This window comes from Orbilia oligospora, assembly GCF_000225545.1.
Source record: "Orbilia oligospora ATCC 24927 unplaced genomic scaffold scaffold00081, whole genome shotgun sequence".
Lineage (NCBI taxonomy): Eukaryota > Fungi > Ascomycota > Orbiliomycetes > Orbiliales > Orbiliaceae > Orbilia > Orbilia oligospora.
Window position 1 is genome coordinate 889,808 of NW_011645638.1, and position 24,042 is coordinate 913,849.

The 24,042-nt window shown below is 46.8% G+C and overlaps 5 protein-coding genes across 5 annotated transcripts; 2 read left to right on the forward strand and 3 right to left on the reverse strand.

Moving 5' to 3' along the window:
- Window positions 1-651: 651 nt before the first annotated feature.
- On the reverse strand, window positions 652-3,643 carry AOL_s00081g260 (uncharacterized protein; the record flags this gene model as incomplete). Its single annotated transcript, XM_011125077.1, has 5 exons — window positions 652-1,520; window positions 1,581-1,803; window positions 1,874-2,368; window positions 2,437-2,922; window positions 2,996-3,643. The coding sequence occupies 5 exons, from the start codon at window positions 3,641-3,643 to the stop codon at window positions 652-654; spliced, it is 2,721 nt and encodes a 906-aa protein (XP_011123379.1).
- A 1,029-nt stretch (window positions 3,644-4,672) lies between these two features.
- Window positions 4,673-8,683, forward strand: AOL_s00081g261 (uncharacterized protein; the record flags this gene model as incomplete). Its single annotated transcript, XM_011125078.1, has 3 exons — window positions 4,673-4,735; window positions 4,839-7,488; window positions 7,548-8,683. 3 exons carry the CDS (start codon window positions 4,673-4,675, stop codon window positions 8,681-8,683), a joined length of 3,849 nt encoding a protein of 1,282 aa, XP_011123380.1.
- Window positions 8,684-10,468: 1,785 nt separating this feature from the next.
- On the forward strand, window positions 10,469-14,400 carry AOL_s00081g262 (uncharacterized protein; the record flags this gene model as incomplete). Its single annotated transcript, XM_011125079.1, has 4 exons — window positions 10,469-11,331; window positions 11,406-11,789; window positions 11,844-12,320; window positions 12,405-14,400. 4 exons carry the CDS (start codon window positions 10,469-10,471, stop codon window positions 14,398-14,400), a joined length of 3,720 nt encoding a protein of 1,239 aa, XP_011123381.1.
- Window positions 14,401-15,876: 1,476 nt separating this feature from the next.
- On the reverse strand, window positions 15,877-17,391 carry AOL_s00081g263 (uncharacterized protein; the record flags this gene model as incomplete). The annotated part of the gene is made up of 3 exons (XM_011125080.1): window positions 15,877-15,904; window positions 15,984-16,813; window positions 16,879-17,391. 3 exons carry the CDS (start codon window positions 17,389-17,391, stop codon window positions 15,877-15,879), a joined length of 1,371 nt encoding a protein of 456 aa, XP_011123382.1.
- A 1,013-nt stretch (window positions 17,392-18,404) lies between these two features.
- Window positions 18,405-23,329, reverse strand: AOL_s00081g264 (uncharacterized protein; the record flags this gene model as incomplete). Its single annotated transcript, XM_011125081.1, has 5 exons — window positions 18,405-20,254; window positions 20,311-20,364; window positions 21,143-21,262; window positions 21,523-21,867; window positions 21,931-23,329. 5 exons carry the CDS (start codon window positions 23,327-23,329, stop codon window positions 18,405-18,407), a joined length of 3,768 nt encoding a protein of 1,255 aa, XP_011123383.1.
- Window positions 23,330-24,042: the final 713 nt, after the last annotated feature.

Sequence of the window (24,042 nt, forward strand, 5' to 3'; positions counted from 1 at the left end):
GCTGGGAGGCGCTAGTACATATGTGCATATTACATACTTACCATAGATCGGTGTTTCGATATCCTGTGCGCGCGCGCATGCGACACTCTTACCCATTTTGTTTTGCATCTCAGCAGTCTTTGCACCTGATCACGATATTGATTCTCCTGTTTGTTGGTTTTTGGTTTTACCATCTACTTTTTTTGGCGTTATAATGAGGTTATGAATGAGGATAAAGATAGATAGAGATAGAGATAGAAACGGGAATCATTTGAGATATTGGTTCGAGCGAGCTAGTGAGATATCTACATTCGAATTTAGAAGTTTTATAACGGACTTGTCGTTGATCTCCTTGATATATATATGTTTATTTCAGGAGCAAAAGACCTAAAATGATAGTAAATTTAAAATAGTAAGGATATGATTAAATCATTGTAGAGCAATTTAATATACTTAATGAAGCCGATTTAAAACGCGCACTTGCAGGTTGGAAATTGATGCTGCACTAGAGCTTGCAACTAGCCATATTGTCCAAAACATTCGATTATATAACTATACTATCTTTTCCCCCTAAAATAAACGGATTCGGCAATTTATATCCCTGAATATACTTAGAAGTACCGCCCATTGACCCGTACGGCAACTTGCAGGGCGAAATATACATTAACGAGCTTAGTGACTTGGTGCCGGTGTTATTGTTGAACTCGGTGTTTGGGTACCGCTTGGCCCTGTGGGTTTAGTACTATCAACAGAAGTCGATATAATCGTACTAGTGGTACCAGTGGTACCAGAGAGACTAGCGGCACTCTTGTTCTGGGATGAATCTGCAGCCGATGTGGAACTCGTAGACCCAACATTGGTCGCCGTCAGCGTCGCTGAAGGAACACCGGCACTAGTCTCTACGGGTACCGTAGAAGTGTAAACTGTCTTCCAAATCACCAAAACCTCACCAGTCTTTCCAAACTTATCTGTTGTCATCAGTGGTGCCGCCATTTCAGTTGGCTCATACAATGCGGCTGGCTTGGGTCCTGGAGGTCTTCCACTCCTTAACATGTCCTTATACTTCTCATAGTCAGAACTAAATCTAGCGGCTCCAACACTCGTGGTCTTTGTGATTGTGACGGCGAAGGAAGGACGGTATAAAGTTGGTCGTGGCACACGTGGGATTTTGTGGGTATATCCCGGACCGTCGGCGGCGTGGAAGTATTGCACCTTAGGGACTTCGGTGGCAGAACCATTGACTGAGGTTTTGACTGTAGTGACTCGGGCGCGGAAAGGGTTTAAGGCACATTTCACAGGTAAGCCTTCGGTGTAGTCGAGTCTTGGAACGGCACGTTTGGCTTTTGGAGCTTTATCGTCGCCTTTGCTATCTTGGGGGGCATTGAAACCGCAACTGGGGACCCTGAGGCCATTCCATGCTACTGAATATCCGAATTTGACGCGTGGGTAGGCGTTTGCTTCTAGACGGTTCTTTGCGGCTCGACCGTCTTCATTATATTTTGACATGAAGAAGGCGAGCATGCCGGAGATAGAGCCGACACCTTTTTTTATTGTCAGCAATTATCAAAATTAGTGATATCGATATTTATTATAGGTCATACTTAAACGAATTGAATAAGGAATTGTGGTATAGGCGTTCAGGTTTGTACGGTGCAAGATTGGGACACGGACGTCTTGTGCTGGAGCGTATACTACTACGCTACTTGGTGCTTGCATGATTTTGACGCCGTTATTATTTACGCCGCCGACGAGCACGAGGTTTGTGATGTTGCCGGAATTGGCGCGACGGGCGGGCCAGCTGAGGAGTGGATCTGGGGCTTTGTCCTGGTATTATGTTAGTATATATTTCTATAGCATTAGTTAGTATTGGAAGGATCGCAGGGGATATATATACGAGTAATAATCCAGAAGCTCTCGTGACCATAACCACATTCTTCATTGTCCCAAAATCTTCCAAAATCTCATCAAGGATACTAGTAGCCGCATTCATAAAATCCTTCTTACTCTGAGTTATATTGTTATATTGTGGCCAGCGAATAAATTCATGAGATCTGGCGACGTGGATAACAGGGTGGGAGAAACAGATCACAACCTTCTTATTAGGGTTTGCTCCGGTGGTGATTTTGATGTGGTCGTGCATTTTTACGAGGGCGTCAAGGTAGGTTAGAATGTTTAGGCCACCGTCGGCGTCGTAGGGAACCACCATGTATGTACTCGCGAGACGAGCAAGACCTGTTACCGCACCGATTACTTTTGCGGCGACATGGGTGCCGCGGACAGCAGTCTCAGAGGTACTGGGGGAGTGGTCTTCTTGTCTATCTGAGGGTCTGGGGCCGGCCCAGATCCAGCCTATGTTTTTGGGGTCTTTCTCCGGTTTCCAAGCGAATGCCTGGAGTTAAGGAATTGTAAGATCAGTGTTTTGGTATGAGGTAGAGTAGATATGAGATATTAGCTTACACTATGATTTGAATTTATCCCACCATCGACAATATATACAGTCGAGCCTTTTCCGTCGTCTGCGTCGAAAAGGTATTCATCTGCCACGTCCAGCCCAGGCGGTTCAGTTGAAAGTACAGCGGTGTCTTGAGTAAAATCTACACTTCGTCGTAGGGATGATAACGGGTCATCCTGTTTCTTGGATTTATCATCTTGTCGTTTCACGAGAAAAGTGTTATCAACATCGTACCCAGGACTTCGCTTGACGATTTTTTTAAAATGGTGGAATTTTGTAGCGCTACGGGCTAAGAGGTCGTTGGCTCTTTGACGGAGGGACTTGGCGGGTGTGTGCTGGATAGATCTGAGGGAGCGTTTATGTTTACTTCCCATGGGTTTTTGATTAGAACTCTTCCCGCTGGAGGATTTAGAGGTTGAGTATTGATCATTATCCTGAGGTTTTGGGAATTTATGACTGTAAATTTTGGTGTAGTCGATATAACCCGAGAACTATAATTTCCTCTTAATATTAATCCATTTCCCCAATAAATCCGAGTAAAAATTTTAACTGGCTAGTACTTACACCATCCCCGTGAGTCCTAATCACATCCAAGAAATTTCCATAATAAGCTTGGAAACAAGTGTACACGAGTCCCAAAGCTTTACCCTGCGATTCATAACCGATTGGTGTTTTTGAATCTTTGCTGTATCGTACTGAATTGATTCGCTTTTGAAGGTTGTCTTGCCATTCGGAGTCTTTGCGGTATTTGGGGTGGATGATTATACAGGCTAGAACGAGGGATTTGGCTTTGTATTTCCAGCCTACTTTTCTGTCGACGATACTGTCGAAGGGTACGCCGTCGTTAGATTTGGGGGAAGGTTCTAGGGGGGGTTCTGGGGAGGGTTCAGGTGAAGGTTTTGGGGGAGGAGATGGTTTTGGGGAGGGTTCTAAAGATCTAGAGGGTTCTGGAGAGGGTTCTGGAGAGGGTTCTGGAGAGGATTCTGGAGAGGGTTCTGGAGAGGGTTCTGGAGAGGGTTCTGGAATGGGTTCTGGAGGTCTAGAGGGTTCTGGAGAGGGTTCAGGTGAAGGTCTGGGTGGAGGAGGTGGTATTGGGGGTGGCGACGGAGCAGGAGAAGGGTCTTGAGCTGGTTTTTCCGGGGGAGGATCTTGAGCGGATGTAAGCCCGAGGAAGAGGAGTAAGTAGAATGTTAAGATGAGTAGACGCTTCATATTTTAGTATTTGCACAGGGTTCTAATCAAGATTCTTAGATATAGGAGGCATAGGGCCTTTGAGGTTCCAATTGCGATAATCGATAGAGTCCAGCCCCTTTTGCGGGAAGTTTTATCTTCGTTCCGAGCCACTGCAGAGGATATTAAGAAGGTTGGGGGAAGAGTAAATTATGAAAATAGTTTGGTTATAGACGACTGATTGCACATTTTGTGGAGGGTGGCCCCATTAAGCCAGTAATCGCGAGCACGATAGCTTGTTAGATTTTTCTTGATCATGCGGCGATATCAGTATATAGCCTTTACCTAGAATATAGAATTTAGGCGGCTGTGCATGTATAAGTTGTATAATCAGCTAGGGTATATCACATTGATTTGATTCGAGAATTGGTTGAACTTGCACGCGGGAAATCCTATGAGAGAACCAAGGCTTTGACAGGAATCATGGTAGAATCGCAGTGAATCTTTGCGTGCAAGCCTGAATGCTTTATATGAGGGCTAAAGAGTGCAGTGACCGTTAGCGGCATGGTTTATAACATTTTAGGAGTTCTGTTGTATACTGTTGTGTGGCAGTTTTGGTAGCTTCGTTTTAGAAATGTTCGAAATAGTTAGGCTTGTGGCACGAGGAATCCGTAGCTACTCTCTCGATCTAAGGTAAGAAACCGAGAACCACCGATAGATCTAGAGAATCCTCTATAGATCTAGCAATGGAGCAGGCCCAAATATAATAATACTGTAGCGCCAACATTAGTATCGTGACGTATCTATCTACGCATGTACACATGTACATGCACATGTAGCAAAACCATAGCTAGCAACGCTGAGCTCGAGAACTCTGTTGTATTTTGAAGTCGCTATGTGTTGCATGGCGCTATTCCTAATCTAGACGATTCCCCAAATTTTCGGATTTTCTGGTCGCACAGCTTTCAGAAATTTTCCAAACCTTCAAACCAAATACTTTCCCCCTCCATCGTCTCAAAGGACCAGCACTGCGACAACAGCACAGCGGTAAGCTACCATTAGATCGCAACCATGGCCTCACTAGAGGAGAAATTGGATCGCATTCGAACCCCGAATTTACAAAATCAGGCACAGGTATATTCCATTCCAACCGTTTCTTTCGACTGCACTTTTTTTTTTCCGTTGCTCACTGCCTCAGTTGGTAGTTTCATGATGTTAGCTAACTGTTATTTTCTAGACTGCTGTAGTACTAAATGCCCTCGAAACATCCTTACGAGAAGACCATCCTGATGGACCTCTGACACCCACAGCCTACTTTTCTGCCCTACTTTCTGTCTTGAACCAATACATCTCCTCTGACGGAATACTCAATCAATCCCTCGCCGCAGCTGTTGTATACCTCCTCGACATCGTAACGCCATTTGCGCCAGAAGCACTCCTTCGTGCTAAGTTTGCACAAATCCTGTCGTACCTTGCTCCGGCGATTACACATCCTGACGCCGAAGCTCCATTACTGAAATCCAGCATTGGATGTCTTGAAACCTTGTTAATCGCTCAGGATGCGAATACCTGGGCTGTACCACAGATCCAGGTCGGTCCGAAGAGAGCGATTTCGGGCTTGTTGAATTTGGGACTAGATCCTAGACCAAAAGTTCGAAAGCGTGCTTTGGACGCTATCAAGTTGATTCTTCAGAATCCGCCACCCACGCCTTCATTGGACCATCCAGCTACGGAGCTGTGCGCAGAAAAGTCCTTGACTACACTTGTAGAGTTTGCGAAGCAGGCGCCACGACATGGACAACATGATCCAAAGACTATACACGCGCTACAGCTGGTTCGGGCTGTCGCTACTGCTTCTGGATGGCCGTCGAAGCGTATTGAACCGCTTGTTGAGGTTTTGCTTACGATTGCGAAGTCTACGAATGAGCTTATGACGATTTCTTCACTTGATGTGTTTGAAGTAATCTTCTCAAGTCTTAAGGACTCAATGGTTTCTGCGAAGCTTCCGCAATTACTTACGGCAATATCTGAGCTGCGACCTTCGGCGAATGATAGTCAGTTGTTACCACCCTGGCTTACGGTTATTGCGCAGGGTTACGGAGCTTCAGCTGAGACCTCGCCATCAGAGACATTCGCACAGTTACCAGAGCTTTTTGTGACCATTTCTTCGTTCTTGGAGAGTTCCGCGTTGAACATCAGATCTTCGGCCTCGCAGTGTTTGATTGCGTTGACGGCGACTTGTATTCCTTCGGATATCTTGAGGAAGATTGGAAAGAAGGAAGATAAAATATTGAGAGCCATTGCGGGCACAGTTACAGGCTTGCTCAGTTTGAGGTATCAGGGTGCTTGGAAGGAAGTTTTTGATGTGTACAAAGCGCTCTTTGAGAGGTTGAGGTGGAAAGCTTCATTATACCTTACAGATGTTGTCAAGGCTATTGGAGAGCTACGCGCAAATGATGGGTTTAATGGGAAAAAGGAGGCAGATGAGGTTCTTATTGCTGCTGTTAGGGCTATGGGACCGGAAGACGTTTTGAGGGTTCTACCACTAAACCTACTCAGCTCTACGCCCAATAACCCTGGTCGAGCATGGATGCTACCCATCCTTCGCGATGGAGTTCAGAACACAAATATCTCACACTTCAAATCTGAGTTTATCCCACTTTTCAAGGCACTTTTTGAAAAAGCACAAAGCTTGTCTGCATCGCAAAAGGAAAAAACCATGCAAACCAAAGTTTTTGAAACGGTTATTTCACAGATTTGGGGTATTTGGCCTGGATATTGTGATTTGCCGTTGGATCTTGAGGAAAGCTTTGATATGGGGCTTGCGGAGGTTCTTGCGAATGTATTGTATTCGCATGTGGAGTTGAGGGTTAGCATTTGTCAGGGATTACAAGCGATTGTAGAGTCGAATCTGGCGATTTTACATCTGGCTAAAGATCCCGAAGGCGGTGACGATGAGGATGAAGAAGATAGTGAAGAGGATGATGCGATTGAGGAGATCCTCTTGCAATCAAGGGTTACCAAGGCTGATGCGAAGAGAAACCTAGAGCACCTCGGAGGGTTTGCGACCAACATGCTGTTGGTATTGTTTAACATCTACAATGAGACTTTGCCACAGTATAGAGGGTATATACTGAATTGCGCAGATGCTTGGTTGAGTATTACGAAAGAGGAGGAGATTGCGGGGACTTTCGATAAGGTCACTGGAGCACTACATCAAGCTTTGGTAGATGAAGGGGCGAAGGAGAAGGTGCAAGGCGCCAATCAACCTAAGAAGACCGGGCAGGAGTTGCCAGCTATGAGCCATAATCTTATGGATTTGATAGTGACCATCGCGCCATATCTACAAGTTGGCAGCTTGCCCGTGTTGTTCAATGTGGTTAGTTCCTGCGTTGGGAGGAAAGAAGATGCGCAAATCCAGAAGAAGGCATACAAAGTGATTCCGAGGATCTGTGAGAGTGAAGTTGGGAAGAAGGTTTTGGAGCAGCAAATTGCGGAGTTGCAGCAGTTGTTGAGGGGATGCAAAGATGCTACGGGGAGCTCGGCGAGAAGGGATAGGTTGGTCGCTATTGGCAAGGTTGTGGAGATGTTGCCTAGGGAGGATATGACTTTTATCTTCGAGAGTTTGGATGAAGTTATTCAATGTGCAAAGGAGGTTAATGAGAAGGCTAGAGCGACGGCGTTTGAGCTGTTGGTTGTGATGGGAGAGAAGATGAAGGGTGGCGGTGTTATCAAACGTGGGAAATTGGGGGTTGAGGGGGAAGCGGATGTAGAGGCTAGTTTGGAGGATTTCGTGCTGATGGTTTGTGCTGGGCTTGCGAGCCCTGAGGCGCATATGATCAGCGCGACGGTGACAGCTGTTACAAGGGTTTTATACGAGTTCAAAGGTAACGTATACATCGAGGTAATCATTTTTGCATTGAATTGAGGCTAACTGAATAAACAGACGACTTGAAGCCCGAAACGGTCTCTGAGCTAGTTACGACTATGGACGCCTTCTTGACAAGTAATAATCGAGAGATTGTTAGATCTGTCCTTGGGTTCGTCAAGGTGTCGGTTATTTCGTTACCAAAGGAGCTTATGGTCCCTCGATTGGGGACTTTGATACCAAATCTTATGACATGGTCACACGAGCATAAGGCACATTTCAAAGCGAAGGTCAAGCATATCATCGAACGAATGATAAGAAGATTTGGGTATGACACTGTGGAGAAACATGTTCCTGAAGAGGATAAGAAGTTGGTGATCAATATCAGGAAAACCAGGGATAGGAAGAAGAGGAGAAAGGCGGAGGCTGGCGAGGCCGGTGAGGAAGAGCAGGAGGAACGTGGATCGAAGAGGAAAGGGAAGTTTGAGAGTGAGTTTGAGGAAGCTATTTATGGAAGTGAGAGTGAAGATAGCGAAGGAGATGATGAGGGGGATGTTGATATGGAGCGGGGAGGAGCAGGAGGGGGAGGGGACAGAAGGAGAAAGAAGGGACACCAGCAATTCATCGTTGAGGATGAAGAAGAGCCCTTGGATTTGTTGAACAAGAACGCGCTGGCAAATATCAGCTCCACAAGACCGCAGGCGAGGGGTAAGAAGGTCATCAAATCGGATATCAAGACAAACCGGTCTGGAAAGTTCGTTATCGGGAAGAAGGATGGCGATGATGATGGTGATGATGATTTTGAGGAGCCGGAGTTAAATATCAATGATAAGACCATTGCGAGCGGGGAAGTCAGGGATGGGATCAGTGCTTACATCCAGGCATTGAAGGGCAAGGATGCGGTTCAAAGGGGACAGAAGGGACGATTGAAGTTCAGCAACCGACGAAGGAAGGATGAAGTTGACGACGACGACGATATGGATATGGATGATGCGGATACAACCAAAACAACATCGTCAGGCAAAAGGCCGAATCATAATAACGACCGTCAACAACATCAAAAGAGGGGAAATAAGCACGAGCGAAAGGCGTCATTTGGAAGGAAAGGTGATAGCGGAAGGGTGCAGAAGCCTCCCAAGAGCCCGTCATCATCATCGTCAACTTTCAAGCAGCGAGGGGGCGGGACAGCAAGCATTGGCAGGAAGAAGTTCTAACCACAAGTTTGTTAACTAACTACATATGTAGTTAACTTTTGTTGAAGAGAGTGTTTTACTCCTTGCTTCATGGTTCAGCCATCCCGTGATGATAAACCAAGTGAAGTCCCCTTTGCTTCATTTATCATGGGCCTGGGTTTGCCCTGGACGGGCGGAAGCGAGATTAAAATGAAGAACTGGTTCTGGCGGCCCTCCGCTTGAACATCCGCTCGCTTTGATTGGATATAATCAAACATTTAAACATCCCCAGAGCAATTGCAAAGCACAGCAAGGAAGCAAGAAAAATAAAAGTTATCACTCTCCTTTTTTTTTTGTTTTGTTTTGTTTTTTTATTTTGATATCGTCGTGTACAATAGAACAAAAGTTGAGGTTGAGGTTGCAGCTGATGTTATGCGTGTTTATGCTTCCTGTATGATAGATACCTAGAATTAGATACCTAATGGATAGCTATAGAGATTCCATGCCTCACATATGCAGTGAAGCTATCGTGATCCTTCTCGCAGCGCTGCAGCTATGGTTCTGGCACAGTCACAATTCTAATTAATGCATGGCGCACTCGGGTGTCCCGATTTTATATTCCCAGCACGACCACAGACAGGTATCACCATCACCCGTCACCATCACCGCCGCTGCATACCTGTCACGACCCGTGATTCACGCGTAACATTTGCATATGTATTATATAGTCTAACTGATCCAAGTATGCAACCTGGTCGGTGAGCATTTCCGTCTCCGAACTCCGAATCTCATAACATAATATCGGACTAAGTAAGGTCTTAGATAGCGCCTGAAACGTTTAAACGTATGTACCGCGAGCTCCCCTGAAAGGACGGAAAAACAAACCGGGGTTCGAATTCAAATTCAAATTCGAGTTCATTCGAGTTCAAGTCGAGTTCAGGTTCGAGTTCTAGTTCAAATTCGAGTTCGAAAAAGTGGGCCCATCTCAGCTGTTATTCATTGTCTCCATCGCCAGGCGCACCCTTTCGAATTCCTTCCCGTTCCCTCCACTCATTTCCCATCATCATTACCACACCACCACCACTATCATAGATCACCACTATCTCGATCTCGGCTTCGTCTCTCCGGCTCCTTTGGATCCTCGACATTTCCTCCCCATCTCATCGTGGTCCATTCTGTGCCGCATAGCAGAGTGACATTAGTAGCCAGCTCAGTTGGCATTGCATGCATTGGTTGTTCAGCGGCGCCAAACCCGTTATAATTAAACCTGTTGGCTGGGGAAATCTGCCTGACCATTCCAACCTCACCGCTATCATTGGCTGGTCGTCATTTCAGCCACCGTTTTCCCGCTTCTCACACCGTTTTTTCGCCTTTAATTCCCTCTTCATGTCGTCGTCTCCGAAGACTGTTCCTGCGACATAGAAAGAAAGAAAGACAGAGATCGAAAAAAGGACCGAAAGCGAAAGGACAGGGTGCAGCCGACCTCAAAACAGAAGGTGTCTTTTCAAGCTGGACCCTGGGGCACAATCAATATATCCTCCATTCGGACGGCCAGATTAGATAATTCAGTATCTATCGACTCAGCCGCGAACTGTACCGGTACCTAATATAATACACATATTAATTTCAATGGATGGGTTTTTGCTGGCTTGTTAGTTTCCGAACCTTGACAGCGAGCTAATATAGCTCTCTCATCCTCGCTACCTCGGAAAATCCAACCATCTATATCGATCCCGGTCCGTCTTATAGATATATTCTTATATACCTTTCTCGGACGAGGTCGAGGGCACCCATCATCAGGATCAATTGGAGGCATAGACACATACAATGGCGACAACCTCCACGCCGAACTCTAAGGCCCTCCCCGCTCATCTCAAACTCACGCCTAACAATCCAATCAACTCTTCCACAACCTCGCTCGCTCGCTCCATCCATGTTCCCAAATCTCCTCTCAGACGGTCTCTCACCGACACTCGAGAAGCCCTAGGCCTTAACCTCAAGCGTATGATAGGGACTACAACTTCATCCCCCTCCGGTCTTGCTTCTCACGCTCCTTCCGGCTCTATCGCCTTTTGCACTGGTGCTGCTGTCTGTGTCGTCAAAGTCGACGAAAACCTCCACATCAAATCACGCCACTTCCTTCGCGCTCGCCCCTCCGCCAGCGCACACCCCTCCACGTCTGCCGGCCTCTCATCCTCGGTCCCTAGCACACCCGAAGCCCCCTCCTCTAGCCGCATCCGATCTTCCATTGCTACTCGCGACTCAGGGATCGGGTTCAGCCCCATACGTGAATTCGATTCTCTAGGCAAAGGCGAAGAAGGAAAATGGTCAGTTCGCGATCGCGTAAAGGCTGCTTCGACCGTCAGCTTCTCTCCGGACGGGCGGTACATTGCTGTCGGTGAAACGGGCCACAATCCTCGAGTTTTAATCTACAATATTTCGTCAGGGCTTGAAAATGCAGGAAGCGATCTGGTGCCCTTTGCGATATTAAATGAACATACCTTTGGTGTTAAGAGTGTGGCGTTCAGTCCTTGCTCGCAGTTTCTAGCGAGTATTGGAACAATCAATGATGGATGTTTGTACGTCTGGAGTATGCCAGGAGCCAAGGGAGGCCCGGTGAAGCTGCATTCGAGTAATCGTTGTACCAATCTGGTACAGGATATGACTTGGATAGGGAAGGGGCTTATCACGTATGTTTCCTTCTAGTTTAGTTGTAAAAAAGAGTAAGAGATATTTAAATACTAACAGAGCTTGTGAACTATAGAGTAGGACTTCGTCACGTCAAGATCTGGAAGATAGAGGAGGAACCCGCAGCACCGTCACCACAGGCTAACTCGAAATCACTACACATGATATTTGAGAAGTTCTCACATGGGAAATCGAAACAACCGATACGATCACAGGGACCGAACGTACTTAATGGACGAAATGCACTTCTAGGTCCGCTATTGGAGGAAGTTTTTATATCTGTCACAGCGATCTCGGACGACCGTGCAATTATTGCAACTGAGAAGGGCGACATCTGTGTTATCGATGATGGACTACAACGGGTGTCAAAGGTTGCCAGCGCGGATTCTGGGGTTACTTGTCTAGCAGTGGATCCGCAAAGGAAATTCGCCTGGGTGGCTTGCAAGCAGGGGACTATCAGGTAAATAGCCATTCTATTCAATACGTGAAATGAATGCTTATGAAGATGATATAGGACACTCAAGCTACAGGATATTGCGAACCCGTTAACACCTCCCGAATCACCATCGTCACGATCTGGATCCCCGATTCTACCTCTAGGGTGCAAACCTGCAAATGTGATCGCGATGGCCGCTATGGGGCAAAACTTATTTCTTATCGATACCAACCGCTCGATCAAGGTTGTTAGTCTGAAATATCACGAGGGCTTACCGACACCAGATAGTGTGGCATATGAATTTCCGGCACATAAAAGCGCGGTCAATGGCGTACGCTTAATGCCTCCATCAGCACATATCCAGGCGGATTTTTTCACATGGTCAGCCTGCGGGACTGTATTATTCTGGGACAACCACGGTAACAGCCAGAATGAACTTGTGGTTGAGCTAGAACAGCCGAAGGACGCCGAAGAAGATAGGAATGAGTTGAAAGTTGTGGAATTCTCAGGTACAGGGGAGTTGATTGTCACCGGCGATAAATTTGGCGTTTTAAGGTATGGAATTCACATATCTAAATTACTCAGAATGAGAGGAAGATATATTCATAGCTAACTCGCGCTACTTGCTTCCGGAAACAGGGTAATCCAAGCATCTGATCGAAGTTCCAATCACGTTGTCAAGGCGCACTCCGGGGAGATTATGTCAATATCAATTCACGAAGGCCAAAAGTTCTCAATTATCAGCAGTTGCGCAAGGGACCGAACAGTACAATTATTTACAAAGAAGAAGCGACCAGGTTCTGTTTGGACGCTGACGCAGACATTGGACGAACATACAGCGAGTGTTACGGGTGTCATGTTCATGGACAATGGAACGAAGTTACTTTCCGCCAGCGCAGATCGGACAATTGTGGTCCGTGAACTCGCGGTTAAGGAAAAGGGCAATGGAGAAGTGGATATGTTGGCATATCTTGCAGCGAGAACTATTACGCTGAAGGCATCACCACTACATATGGCATCGTTTAATGAAAATTCACCGTTGTTATTGACGAGTACGACCGGGAGACAAGTTTTCCGATTTGACATTACGACTGGCAGGGAGTTACATTGCTTTAAGTGTACAGATGAGAATGGGGAGTCGGTTATTCTAGATACTGTGACCCCTGGCAGAGATGTAACGTTTGGGAAGGGGAGGCTGATGGCCGGGATCTCGAGCACCGATAAAAGCGTCAGAATTTATGACATGGCCGGAAACCTGGTGGAGAGGGAATGGGGTCACACAGAGGGGGTTACAGATGTGGCGATGTTTGAGGCCCCTGGTAGCGGAGAGGACGGAAGGCGGTTGACTTTGATTAGCACGGGCACCGATGGGACGGTGATGATTTGGAGTTATAATTCGAAACTTATTGGGGATGCGGATAGCGCTGATGGGATCTCAATCTCGGACATAACAGCGTCAAAAGCGCCTATCCGGAAAGTTTTGTCGAAAGCAGAGATTATGGAGCTGACTACCGGCAAGGGATCTGATGCCGCAAGTATCGCTTCGGGAAAGACGAATCATAAAGAGAATAGGAAGGATTCACTGCTCGGAGCGGATTGGGCTAGTTTGTCGGACGTTGAGACGATAAGCCCTACACCCACGCCTTCAACGCTTCGGAAGGTCGAGAATAGTCCTGTGATGAGTAATCCCGCGCCGGTTGAGAGGCCGACTACAGCTGTTCCGACCACCGCTACAATGAATAATACAGTTCCTGCGGCTAGGTCCAGGCTGACGGAACGGCCTAAGAGTGCGATAATATCGACAAGCCCGCCAAAGCCGCAGAAGGGATCGCATCGGAATTCCTTAGCGTGTATGCCAAAGTCTGGGACGACCTCTACGATAAACCTTGCTGCTCCGACGACAAAGGGGGATATTGCATCAAGGGCGCCTTCGAGGGGCTCTAGGACGACGTCACGGAGTGATACAACAAGGAGTCATACGGATACGGAAACTAGCACTTCGAAAGGGACAGTCAAGCGGAAGCTGAGACTCCCTACGCGGCCGCGGGACCCTTCGCCTTCAACAACGGCTTCAAGTAGGAATTCGAGGTCGGTGTCATCGGGGACTGGGGGTCCGTTGGCTTCTAGACGAGGGTCTAATTCTACTACTTCAAGGACATCGTCGATAAGACCCTCTGGAGCGGCTGCGCATAGCAATAGCAGCGGTAGTCGAGAGGCTAGTGGCGAGATTGCGAATGCCAACGCCCTGTCCGAACAGATGACGAGGAGTTTAGGTGTGTTCAGAAGGAGGGTAGAAAGTACCCAGTATGCGATTAAGCCCGAAGTGCGTAAAGAGCTAGAGAAGGAGTTGCTTGCTACGCTGAGGTGTATCGGATGCCCTGTACCATCAACAGTTACACCTACAGTGAGCATTAGTGGAGACGAAGGGGCTTTGAGTCCCCGTAGTTTGGCGAATGGAGGGCCGGCATATACTTATGGCAGCGGGTCGGTCGAGGGGCTAGGGCTGAGAATGGATGACCAAATGATGGCGCTTGTTACAACCTACTCAGAGAGATTACTGAGCGTGGTTCAGAATAGCCTTCCAGAGTTGGCGAGTCCACGGCCGAGCTTGAGTGGTCCACGACCGGGGCGGTGAACTTTTTTTTTCGCTTTAATGTTTACTCGATCTGATATTCTTTGCTGCTTCTTTCCGCAAAGATATAAAAGTCTTCTTGTCGCATTTTTATTTCTGGCGGTCTGCACGGCGCAGGAAGGAAACTGCAGTTCATTTACGACTGCAAAACTGGTTTGTTTCCTTCGGCTCGCTTTTGTTTCTTCTCTCCCTTTTTTTTTGATTGCATATCTTTATGGGTTCTGCTTACCACTGTGTGTCTTTTTATGGGAAGGCTTTATGGGACTTTACTTCTTCTTTTTTTTCCTTTTCTGCTTCTTCGTTTTCCCTCTTTCCTTCTGCTCATGGATTCCTTTGTGTCTTTGCTTCTAAGCCTTTCCTTTGTGCATGGCGTTCTTTCCTTTCTTTCTCTGATTCTCATCATCATTTTTTTTCTCTCCTTTGCTTCACCTCCACTTTATATATATCCATCCATGGCCCGCGGCCCTTCTGATTCTTTCTTCATTTACCGTTTGTTAATACCAACCATTACCTTCGAGTCCCCCTATTCTCTTCTCCTCGGTTGAAGGGTTAGAGTAGGAAACTTTGGAGAAAGGAGTTCAAATTACTTGTGTATCTCTTTGGACTTTCCAATATTCTGTTATGCATACTATTTTTACAATTTATACGCACACGCTAGAGTCGGTGCTGGAGGGGATGGGGTTTTCTGAAAACAAAACTTTTTTTGTTTACCCTTGCTTCTATATACTACATATATATATCTTTTATATTCCGGTTTTCTTATTTTTGTACCCTTTTCTTTCTTTCTTGAGATATAGTTTACCGATTGGAAGGGTGGTGTTATAGCTAGTATAACATATTGGCATTTTTCTTTGGTTGTATATATATAGTACTTATCTATATATCTTTTTTATCACTACATGCATGCATTGTTCATATTGCATTGGGATTTTTAAGTTTTTTTTCCCTCTTATTCTTGGAAGAATGAATTTTCATTCGTGTACTATTCGGATCGATCATGAAGGTGCGATTTCTTTGAATTTGATTGAACAGCTTAAGTGCAATTGGTCAAGGGGATTGTTGTTTTACCTGGTCTGGGGGCCATGATTTACATATTATACACATCACTTTTTATACAAATGGTGCATATATACATACATACCGTTGGATATATAAGAATTTGGCAACGAACGGGTTCTTTCTCTCTTTCTTTGATGTCAAACTTGCAAGATCACTTAGTATTTCACAAGTAACGGGATACGTCAACCTGAGGCATTTGTACAGTTACATTCATAATCTCTCGTTTTGAATCATTAATATGGCATTCTTTCGGATTAACATCAAGGCCGGCTATATGTTTAGTACAAGAAAATATAAAAAAGAGCAAGGAAAAATCAAAGTAGATTATGATGAAAATCATAAGAATCCCACGAAAATAAGTCGTATTTATTACACCTAAATATTTCACCTAATCAAAAAACAAAGAAAAGGGAAGAAAATCTACCGACTTCCGGCTGGGAAATTCTTTCTGTATAATTTATTAGCATATCTGTCGCTTCATCCGGGATAAAAGAGAGTCGTCTTTAAGGAATCAAAAAGAAACTTACATATTCAAAAGTACTCCCTTAACACTCCTAATCTCAGCCTTCACTTTTCCAAACTCATCTTCGTCACCTTTGCCTTGCGCCCCAGCACCTCCAGAGATACTAACGTATGGTGGGAGATAGCTATTTGCGCTATTGCCACCGTATGTAGCCTTATAAGTAATATTATGTAGATACTCCGTCAAGTCTTTTACGTTTCCACCTAACTCCCCGCCGTCGGATTGGACTACATCGTCTGCTTCGTCTTTTAGTGATTTTAAAAGACGGTGGATGCGATCTAGTTTTTCATCGGGTGGTAGGGAAGTTGGGTCTGAAGCCGAGGCGATTGAATGGTGAGGTGAGGTCTGGGTTTGTGCGTCTACGTGGAAGGTACGAGTTGGTAGAGTTGATGAAGCGTAGGAGTATATACTCTCTCTGTCGGCTTCGTCGTCTAGTAGGTCTGCTTCGGAGAATGTGTCTGATGTTGTTCGGGTGGTGTATTTCGCTAGAGGATATTTATGTTGTAAAACTCCAAATGGAGGGTTTGGATGGGTTTCTGAGGGGAGAGGGCGGTGGGCTAGGTCTGAGAGCTTTTGGTTCATCTCATCGAGCTTGGAGAGGGTGTGGGAGGTAAATTCGAGACGGGAGTCGGTTAAATTGTCTATGAGGGGTTGGAAGTAGTATTTTGTAGCGGCATAGATCGTGGCTGAGACACCAGCGAAGAGGTAGGCTCCTGCGGTTAGGGTTGCGGTGTTGAAGATTGGTGGAGGAGGTGGGGGTGGGGGGAGGTATTCGGGGAAAGTGACAATTGGAGCCGAGGCATTTGGCCGAGGAGGGAGGGGGGTTTGAGGATACTTTGCTTGTTGTTAGCAATTTGTGAATTGTAGAATGGGGGGTGTATAAATGAGGTTTAACATACTGTGGATGTGCCGGTTGATACCATCGAAGAAGCATGGACGTTCCGATGAGCTCTATTACTACTCCCGGCACTGGCGGAGCTCTCGCTCGGCATCGGCGGCATGGGAGGTTCAGCTTGTACCATCGGTTTCTTCAATCCGGATTTCGGGAGCTGCCAGCTGGGAACGCCCTTTTCGACGGGGAGGAGACCATCGATCTCATCGCGAGTTAACCCCTTACTCTCCAGAAACGCGATTTTCTTGGTTCGCGTGGAGTTTTGGACTTCGGATTCTTGGAGGAAGCGGAGAGCCTGTTCGATTAACTGGGAACGGGTAAGGGGTATTGATTCCTTTTGCTCTTGCTCTTGTTCCGGTTCTTGTTCTTGTTCTGGTTCTGGTTCTGGGGTGATAGGTTCGACGGGGGTCGGAGCTGGTGCGGCGGGCGGTTCCTTCTCGGGCGACGGGGAGGGTGTGGGTTCAGCTGGACTGGATTGTGGCTCTGACGGCTGGTCTTTCGGATCGGTATCGTTGGCCATGGTGTAATATATAATATAATGGATCCGTAGATGGTGAAGAAGTTGTTCTGCGACGCGCTGATGTTGAAGTTGGAGATGTTCTGATGTCGCAGTCGGGGAGGTTGGAGATTGGAAAGTTGTTGAAGTTGAAGTTGATTGATTGATTTGATGTTGACATGCGACAACACGCGCTGGCATGACATCCAACCTCGGCTCAAATTGCCAGAGCCGAACCAAATCCCCATACAAATGGCACCTAGACAGCAACTACTCTGGAATATATTCTTAAATTCAGGCTTACATTATGAATAGGATAAAATAAACCAAAGAGTCTAATAAATATATTAACTCCGAAGGATTAAAAACACCATGATATCCCAGGCGGAAATCTCGAGCATTGCTAAAGTCAATAGATGTATTTGGCAATGTCCCATTTGGGAATCCCGGCCGGGTTCTGGTGGTACAAACAGAATCCAACGTCCTCAACACTAAACCTTTTGTGTTGCCCGTATCGTGAGAATCTCCATGATCTGAACGTCAGGATATCTAACAGGCTTGACGGATCGAAGGATGGCATAATCATTGCTCCTAGCTCACTAAAGCTTCAAGATGAAGTCTACGCATTTGAGTTACTGGCACTGGAAAGATAGCAAAGATAAAAATAACTAAAAATTCATTCATAGTCCCTCTCTCGTTATGTTTTGACTATGAAGGAATAAAAAAAAGAAAAATTAAAAAAACGAAAACAGAAACAAAACACAAAACTTTGCCATTTACATGGCAGGAAAGTGGTACGGCCCCGACGGCGGGTACCCAGACGGAACGAACCCGCGTGGCCACATTGGCCACGGGGTAGGTCCCCCCGGGGAAAAGAATGCCCACGGCGGCGGGTGCACCGGGAACGGATAGTGGAAGGGGTTAAATGGTACCCCCAAACCATAAGTTGACCCACTGGGCCAAAGCCCAGTTGCCCCATGTAGGGTCAGTGGGTTTGCCGCGCGCCCCGACGGCGCGAAACCTGGAGGAGCAGGGTGCTAACCCACCCCTCCAAAGTTGTTGGGCTGTGGAGGCCCACCGACAAACCCACCGACCCCCGGACCGTACCCCAGCTGGGAAAAGCCAGGAGCGGGGGCAGGGACCCAAGTCGTGGCCCCTCCCAAAATTGTTGCAGCCTCTTGGGTTGCGACGACCTCGTACCTCATGCCATTGTTGACCCCAGAGGCCAACTTGATCTGACCGGAAGTATTTGTGTTAACTTCCGTAGAGGTGCCTGGATGCACGTTGCCAGGACTTAAAGCCGAGGTGCCCGGATGCACAATGCCGGGACTTACGGAGGGAACCGTCGAGGTCTCACTGTCGACGCTCGAAACAACTGGGTTGCCTGCATCCGTAGTGGCAGGACTTTCGGGCAGAGAGCCTGTATGCGTAATGACAGGGCTTATGGTCTGCGTGCCTGGATGCGCAATGCCAGGACTTTCAGTTGTTGAGGCCTCCTCCTGAATGACAACCGGGACGACGGGATCATCCTTTGCCTTTTCAGCGGGCTCAGGGGATTTCTTGTTTTCCAATGACCGTCGAAGTTCTGCTCTTTCCTTGATGGACAACTTAGGTACCTTTTGTTCTTCAGCAATCTTCTTGGCCAGTGCACGTCTTTCTCTCTTAGTGAGGGCTCTGGTGGGAGTCACTGGAGCGGTGCTTTTGTTGGACGTTCCGGCTAAGGGTGAGGTAGAAGTTGACAAATCCGGGGTTCCCTTCGACTCTGTGATAGGCGCTTTAGCGTCGGTGTCATGAACTTGGCCTTTGACAGCAAGATGTTCAGAAACGGACTCGGTAGCTTTTGGAATTGTGGTGGTGACGGTTATGGTGTCCTCCTTTTGCTCAACAGCTCGGGGAATAATGGACGATTTACTCTTCTGGGTTTTAACTGAGCTGACAGGATGAGATAGTGAGACAACTGATACACTTTGTGCCTTCTTCTGAACAGAATCCTTATCACTGGTTTTAGTTTCACCGACAGCAGATGCAGTGGTCGTGTGTGTAGAGGCAGGTGACTCGACTTCATGCGATGCGAGCTCGACAGTCATATCCATAGGCTGCTCTCCAGTTGATTGAGAATCTTTTTGCCGTCCTAGAAGCTTGGTACTAGTGGCTAGAGTTGGGAATTCCTTCATGGAATTAATTATGGGAAGGCGAGCTTCACGCTTCTGACGATGTTGTTTTCCGGGTGGCTTTTGGCCCTCCTTTGGTGACGGCTTCTTACTCGGGGTCGACGTCTTCGTAACATCAGATTTCGGGATGGTTTGGTTCTGAGCAGGCGGCTTTGTTTGACTTTGGTTGGTAGCGACAGACCTGGTCTGGCTCTGAGGGGTAGTAATCTTCATTTCGCTTTGAGGCGAAACAACCTTCACTTGAGCGTGAGGAGGGGTAGTCTTTCCTTGCCCCTGAGGAGGCCAGACCTTGGCTTTATTCTGAACGGGAAGAGACTTTCCTTGAACCCCCGAAGCCTTTGGGTTCGGTTTATGATGTGGATGAGATCGAAGAGGAACGTTTTTATTCGGAAAGACGGCATTGTGACCATGGCCTAAGTTTCGCAACCCTTTACTTTCCATGAACTTGGCAGTTTTAGAGATTTCAGGCTTCTTGCCTCCAACCTTGGTCCAAGATGACTCCTCTTCTTCAGAGGCTTTAATTCCAGCAGCAATGGCTTCGGGGTCGTCATACAAGTCACTGTCCGGTTTGGAAGGGGTTGAAGCCTGACTCTTCGAAGCGGCCGGCTGATCGGTTTGAACGGCCTGTTGGGCAGTAGGTCCAATTACGATTGCACCAGGGACCGTACGTGGAACCACCTGGGTGGTTGTCTTGCGACGACGCGGCATTTTATTCTCTGCAATGAAACGTCAGATGGTTTTTGACGAAGGACGCGTGTTTGAAGGAACATACCTTGTTTTTGATGGACTGTTTTCGTGAGTTCGCCAATAGATTGCAACGGAACGCCTATGTTAACTAAACTTGGTCAGTACTACCCTCGAATGAAAAGACATTTGCAGTAGGAAGAGAATGGAAGAATTAAGCTTCATTCTTCTCGGAAGCCGCTTGAAACCCATATCCCAAGGACGGTTTAGACGATGACTTTGAGGGGGGAAGAGTAGCAAAGTGTAGGGAGCTCGTTGTGGACATCTTCGAGCCCGGATAGTCTGAGCGAGACTAAGAGCGAGGAGAAGGAGCACGTTGCCGATGAAGTACAGAGCCTTACCTGTATTGCTTAATTTTATTTCTTCGGCTTTTTCAGTTGGTTTCGAATTCCCTGCTATTAGCTCGGATGAGTATATGTTTAACTGCATTATTTTTCTAGAAAGTAGTGTGTTACCTTTTGAATGGGGCTTGTTCGTCTTCCTTGACTGCTCCTCTAGGGCTGAGGGATGGTTTTGAGTCGTTAATTTTGTAATGTGAGGGGTTGGTGAAAGACGTGAGATGGCAGTTTGAGGAGAAAGGTGTAGTTGAGGTGGAGCTAAGAGGGAGGATGTAGTGAGTTGGCAAAGGGAGGTGTTATAGGATAAAGGAAGGGGATGGTGGAGACGGAAAGGTCTTTCGACTGAAGTACGATTGATACAGAGTAAGATAGGAGCCTCAGGTGAAACCTATGGAGGCAATAGTAGTGGTGATGGCGACGATGCAAACGTGGCGGGTAGGAGGGTTTGAAGGGAGATGAACGACGGTTCCAGCTTTTATAGAAGGAAGATGTTGATAAACACAAGGAAAAGGTTTAACTTACTTGGGGTGGTTTCTTTAACTGGAGGACTAACAGTGGCGTTTTGCTCTGCCCTAGGGGATGTCTGTTCGGCTTGAAGTGCAGCAACGTTCGCAGCTCTTGCTTTGCGTCTTTCTTTTTTGGCTGAAGTTATGAATACTAACGTTAGGATGAGATTTGGATGCTAGTAGCAAGTTGGTGGAAGTAGCGGTGAAGGGGAGGTTGAGGAATAAAAGAGGTGGGTTGGTGGAAAAGAAGGGAGGAAAGGGTTGGTTGTGAATGGGGGGTGACAGGTTTTATAGTGGACGTTGCGGTGTCGAGGGTTTGGACACAATACTGCACGACCACATCGTCTACAGTGTAATGACACAGGGAAAAGGTAAAAAAAAAAAAAGAAGACGCACCTCTGTTCTTGATGTAATTTTGACCTCCGACAGAAGCTTCAGGCAAGGTTATTTTCTCAACTTCTTCAATTACCTCTGACCCGCCATTCAAAACTTCAAGGAATAGCCCCAGATGCTTCGGCTCATCCTCCACCCTACTGATACTTCGACTGCTAATCAGAGGCTGTGTTTCCAAATTTATGGTGTTAATGTCCTTTGATGTTTTAGTTTCATCTGGTGTCTTAATCATCTGGGATGGAGTTGAAGTGGCATCAAGTACTTCAATTGGACCCCCAGAAGGGAACTCGAGTCTCTCGATACGTGTGACTAGCGGTCCTCCCGTGGCCGAAGAGCCTTGGGTTGGTTCTTCATACAAAGTTAGCACGTTTACAAGGTGGTTGTCGAAGCAAGATCGGCTCTTATACTTACTCTGTTCGATAGTGATCAGAGTAGCTTTTCTGACCTGCTTCCTCCTATCTCGTCTCTTCCTCCTTCTCTCTTCTTCCTTGCTAGTCGAAGGGGCCACACTAGGGCGCGATTCATCCTGCTGGATAATGGTCTCCGAGGAACTATCACTCAAGGGGTCGGCATCGACCATCTCGACATCTTCCGATACAGCAGCTTGGACAACTAGAATCCGGGAAGGCTTTGGGGGAAGGATGCAAGGGATATCATCAGCGTCGCCTTGGGCTAGCTTCCTTCTGGTACCGGGATGGCTTTCACGTGGACAGGTCCCATGTGCCATATGATCTCGGAGACGGTCCATGATCTTTGGGTACACAGGAACGAGCCCTTTCAAGCCTTGTAAGTGCCCATTAAGAACACAGTCATCCCAAACACTGATGAAAGCTTGGAAAAAATAGGTAGTTAAAATGGAGCGACAAAGAACAGCACGAGTGTAAAGAAGTTCGCCACTTTGATAAGTATTGGTGAGCTTACGGAAGAACTTCTCACCAAGTTCATCAAGTCGTTGCATTGGATGCTTGCGAGAAGTCATGAAAGGGGAGTTGATACGGAAGGAGTCACTATTGATAGACTCAACATCACACTTCCAAGCATCAAGCGATGTGAGCAGTGTTTCCCCAACTTTGCCGTGGATGAAGTGGTCGATGCTGACATCGTAAACGACCATATGATAATCACGAAGAACAGGAGACTTCCTAACCGTCTCTGCCATTGCGGTAATAACCAGACGTTCCCATTGATTAGCAGTGATCATGTTGCTGCTCAAGAAATGTTGAAGGAAAGGCCAGCCGCCTTGGATCTCCTTGATCATATCCTGGAGGACTTTATGCTCCTCAAGGAGGAGTTTCTTGACACGCTCTTCCCAGACTGGGGAGGCTCGTCCAAGATTTTGTAAATAGGCAAGGACTTTCGTTTTGTCGTTGCCGGGTTCGGAGCTGACATATTTGAGAAGGCCGCTGATGATGACTTCGTGAATACGGCCCATGACGTGACGATACTGAGATGCTTGATTTTCCTCTTCTTCACCAAGGAAGTCACAGATGTACTGGATATTCTCAGCATGTTCGCTGTGAGGAGGGAGGGGCTTCGCTCGTCTCTTAGGAGGAATCGAGTTGATTAAAGGGGATGTAGCTCGGAGACGGACAAGTTCAATGAGCTCAGTGGCATGTTTTGGATCATCAATGTATAAGACACTGAGTTCTCCATAAACAGGGAGCAAAGAGTTATTGAATTTGAGCTTATTGTTCAACTCGTAGCCGGGAGGAAGATGCATGAGTATCACATCATCGGCGATTCTTCTCGTCTTAGGGCGGGTGCCACCTTGAGACCTGGCAATGATTAATTGCTGGAGACCGTCACGCATCGTTGCAAGTAGATGATTCTTTGACAGAGCAAGCTGCTCAAGTGGGAAAACGAGGAGTTTCTGAAAGAGAGCGGTTAGTGATATCCAAGGGATTCTAAAGCATTGAACAAACTGAATCACGGGATACTGGCAAGGAAAGCACACCTGTCGAAACTGGAATGATATGAGGAGATGAGGATGGAGATGGAGGATTTCTCGTTGCGAGGTTCTGTAGGATGAATATTTGTTGAGGGTTAGAAAGGAAGAGTTGCTCGAGGACTAAGGGGCATAATTTGGTTATGAGACTTTCATGGGGCTGGAAGAGAAAACAGTCACGAAGATATTGAAGGGTACGCTTTGCAGGGCTTCAAAGAGCCGGCTATCTCAATATCACCTGGCAAGGCCAGCGAAAGTGGCTCTGATACAAGACTAATATCACGGATTGTTCATGGAACTTCGGGTGGATATTGGCAAGAGAACAGTGGAGAATTCAGATCTATAAGAAGTATATTGGGATAAGGACAAAAAGCAAGGGCAAGATATATATGTACCCCGAGGATTCTGAGAAGTGCAAAGTCTAGCAATGGTATATCTTTTTCGATACTATACTGACCCGTTTAGTGCAGGCAGATGGTTGAACTAGGGGGATGGTGATGATATAATCGTGATTGAAGTTTCGTCAACATTGGAATTGAGGTTGCAGGTGTGAAGATGATGTTGGGTTGGCTGAGGTG